This window comes from Nematolebias whitei, chromosome 1, assembly GCF_014905685.2.
Source record: "Nematolebias whitei isolate Nwh7 chromosome 1, NemWhi1, whole genome shotgun sequence".
Taxonomy (NCBI): Eukaryota; Metazoa; Chordata; class Actinopteri; order Cyprinodontiformes; family Rivulidae; genus Nematolebias; species Nematolebias whitei.
Window position 1 is genome coordinate 42,064,856 of NC_056498.1, and position 1,795 is coordinate 42,066,650.

Sequence of the window (1,795 nt, forward strand, 5' to 3'; positions counted from 1 at the left end):
CTGAAGATTAGAACCTTCAATCTGAAGATTAGAACCTTCAATCTGAAGATTAGAACCTTCAATCTGAAGATTAGAACCTTCATTCTGAGGGTAGAACTTGTTTTAGGGTCAACGTTTAGTTTGTAACGTCCTGCAGAAAGTCCAGATCATCTTAAAGGACCTCGTACCTCGTAGTCGATGTTCTTCTGGTTCAGGGCGATGTTGATGGTGAAGGTGGAGGAGTCATGATGCGGCCGTAGATATGGCTGCTCGTCGGGACGGTACCGGACCACAAAGTTCATGATGGCCTGGGCCTGTGAGCAGACCAGGACAGAGGAACAGACCATGTGTCAAAAGATTAAGTTAAAACCTCCAGTCAGGACCAGGGTCAGTCAGGACCAGGGTCAGTCAAGACCAGGGTCAGTCAGGACCAGGGTCAGTCAGGACCAAGTTCAGTCAGGACCAGGTTCAGTCAGGACCAGGGTCAGTCAGGACCAGGGTCAGTCAGAACCAGGTTCAGTCAGAACCAGGTTCAGTCAGGACCAGGGTCAGTCAGGACCAGGTTCAGTCAGGACCAGGGTCAGTCAGGACCAGGGTCAGTCAGAACCAGGTTCAGTCAGGACCAGGGTCAGTCAGGACCAGGTCCTGGATACATTCAGGAAAACAGTATTTTAAATCATTTAATAAGTTTTTATCTTCAGGCTGGTTCTGTCAGCGAAAACAACGTTACTACAGGTCCCTGGATTTTCTCAATGTGTGGATGGTTCAGGTCCTGGATCATCCTTCTGGGTAGTACCAGGTGGACAAAAAAAGAAACTGTCCAGATGACCTGACTGAAAAATGTTGGATTGTATACGTGGACTATTGAGCATGGACTTTGTTGTTATCCAGGTAGAGTTTCTCTGGTTCAGGGTCTGAGTTGTACCTTTAGGTTCTGGTTCTTACCTTGGGGTAGTATCCGGGGTAGAGTTTCTCAGTGACAGGAACGAGGTAGTCTTTGAGAAACTTGAGCCACTCCTTCTCAAAGCCGATCTGGTTCATGTGAATGTCCACAGTTGGGACATTCTCGTAACCTCCAGTGAGACGCTCGTCCTGACCGGACACAGAAAAGAACTTAGACACTCTGGACTCGGTTTTCTGTGGGTCTCACACAATCAGACAGTCTGGTACCTTGTGCTTTCCTCCGGACCATATGCCAAAGTCCTCCATGGTCTCCACCAGCTGATCACACATCTTATCAGAGAAAGCTGGGAACCAGTAGACGTCTGGACAAGGCTGAAAGACACGTCCCAAGTTCTGATTAAACCACAGAGCTCACAGAACCCAAACCATCTGGCTCTGGTTTACTTACCTGCTCCACGATGTTGGTCTCATCTTCAAAGATCCTGGAGTAGTTCTCATGGACGTACTTCTCCCTCCAGTCCTGCAGAGACAAACGGAATCTCAGTCCCCATCTCAGAACAAGCTTTCCTTCAGGAAACATGTTCACACATATGGAACTCACCACGGGGTTGTCGAAGATCTGCCACATGTCCGGGTGCAGCCGGGACGTGTTGAAGTTGGATGATGTCACCAGACGGCCAAACTCTTCACGGTTGGACACAAACATGAAGATACCCTGTGGACACACGGCTGAATGAAACACCATGTGACGAAGTGGAACACGGAGGAACGACTGGCATCTGGGACTTGTCAGGTGCCAGGGACTCGTCCAGAGTCTGGGACTTGTCAGGTGCCAGGGACTCGTCCAGAGTCTGGGACTCGATCGGTGCCAGGGACTCGTCCAGAGTCTGGGACTTGTCAGGTGCCAGGGACT

At 49.9% G+C, this 1,795-nt stretch overlaps 1 protein-coding gene across 1 annotated transcript in view; it reads right to left on the minus strand.

Annotated features, from left to right (window-relative positions):
* Positions 1–1,795, minus strand: part of plod3 (procollagen-lysine, 2-oxoglutarate 5-dioxygenase 3) — a gene marked incomplete in the record, with an annotated part of 34,637 nt that overhangs the window by 1,164 nt on the left and 31,678 nt on the right. The window contains 5 exon segments of the mRNA XM_037677111.1: positions 168–293; positions 925–1,071; positions 1,150–1,254; positions 1,331–1,402; positions 1,484–1,597. Of these exon segments, the coding sequence (XP_037533039.1) occupies positions 168–293; positions 925–1,071; positions 1,150–1,254; positions 1,331–1,402; positions 1,484–1,597 (564 nt within the window).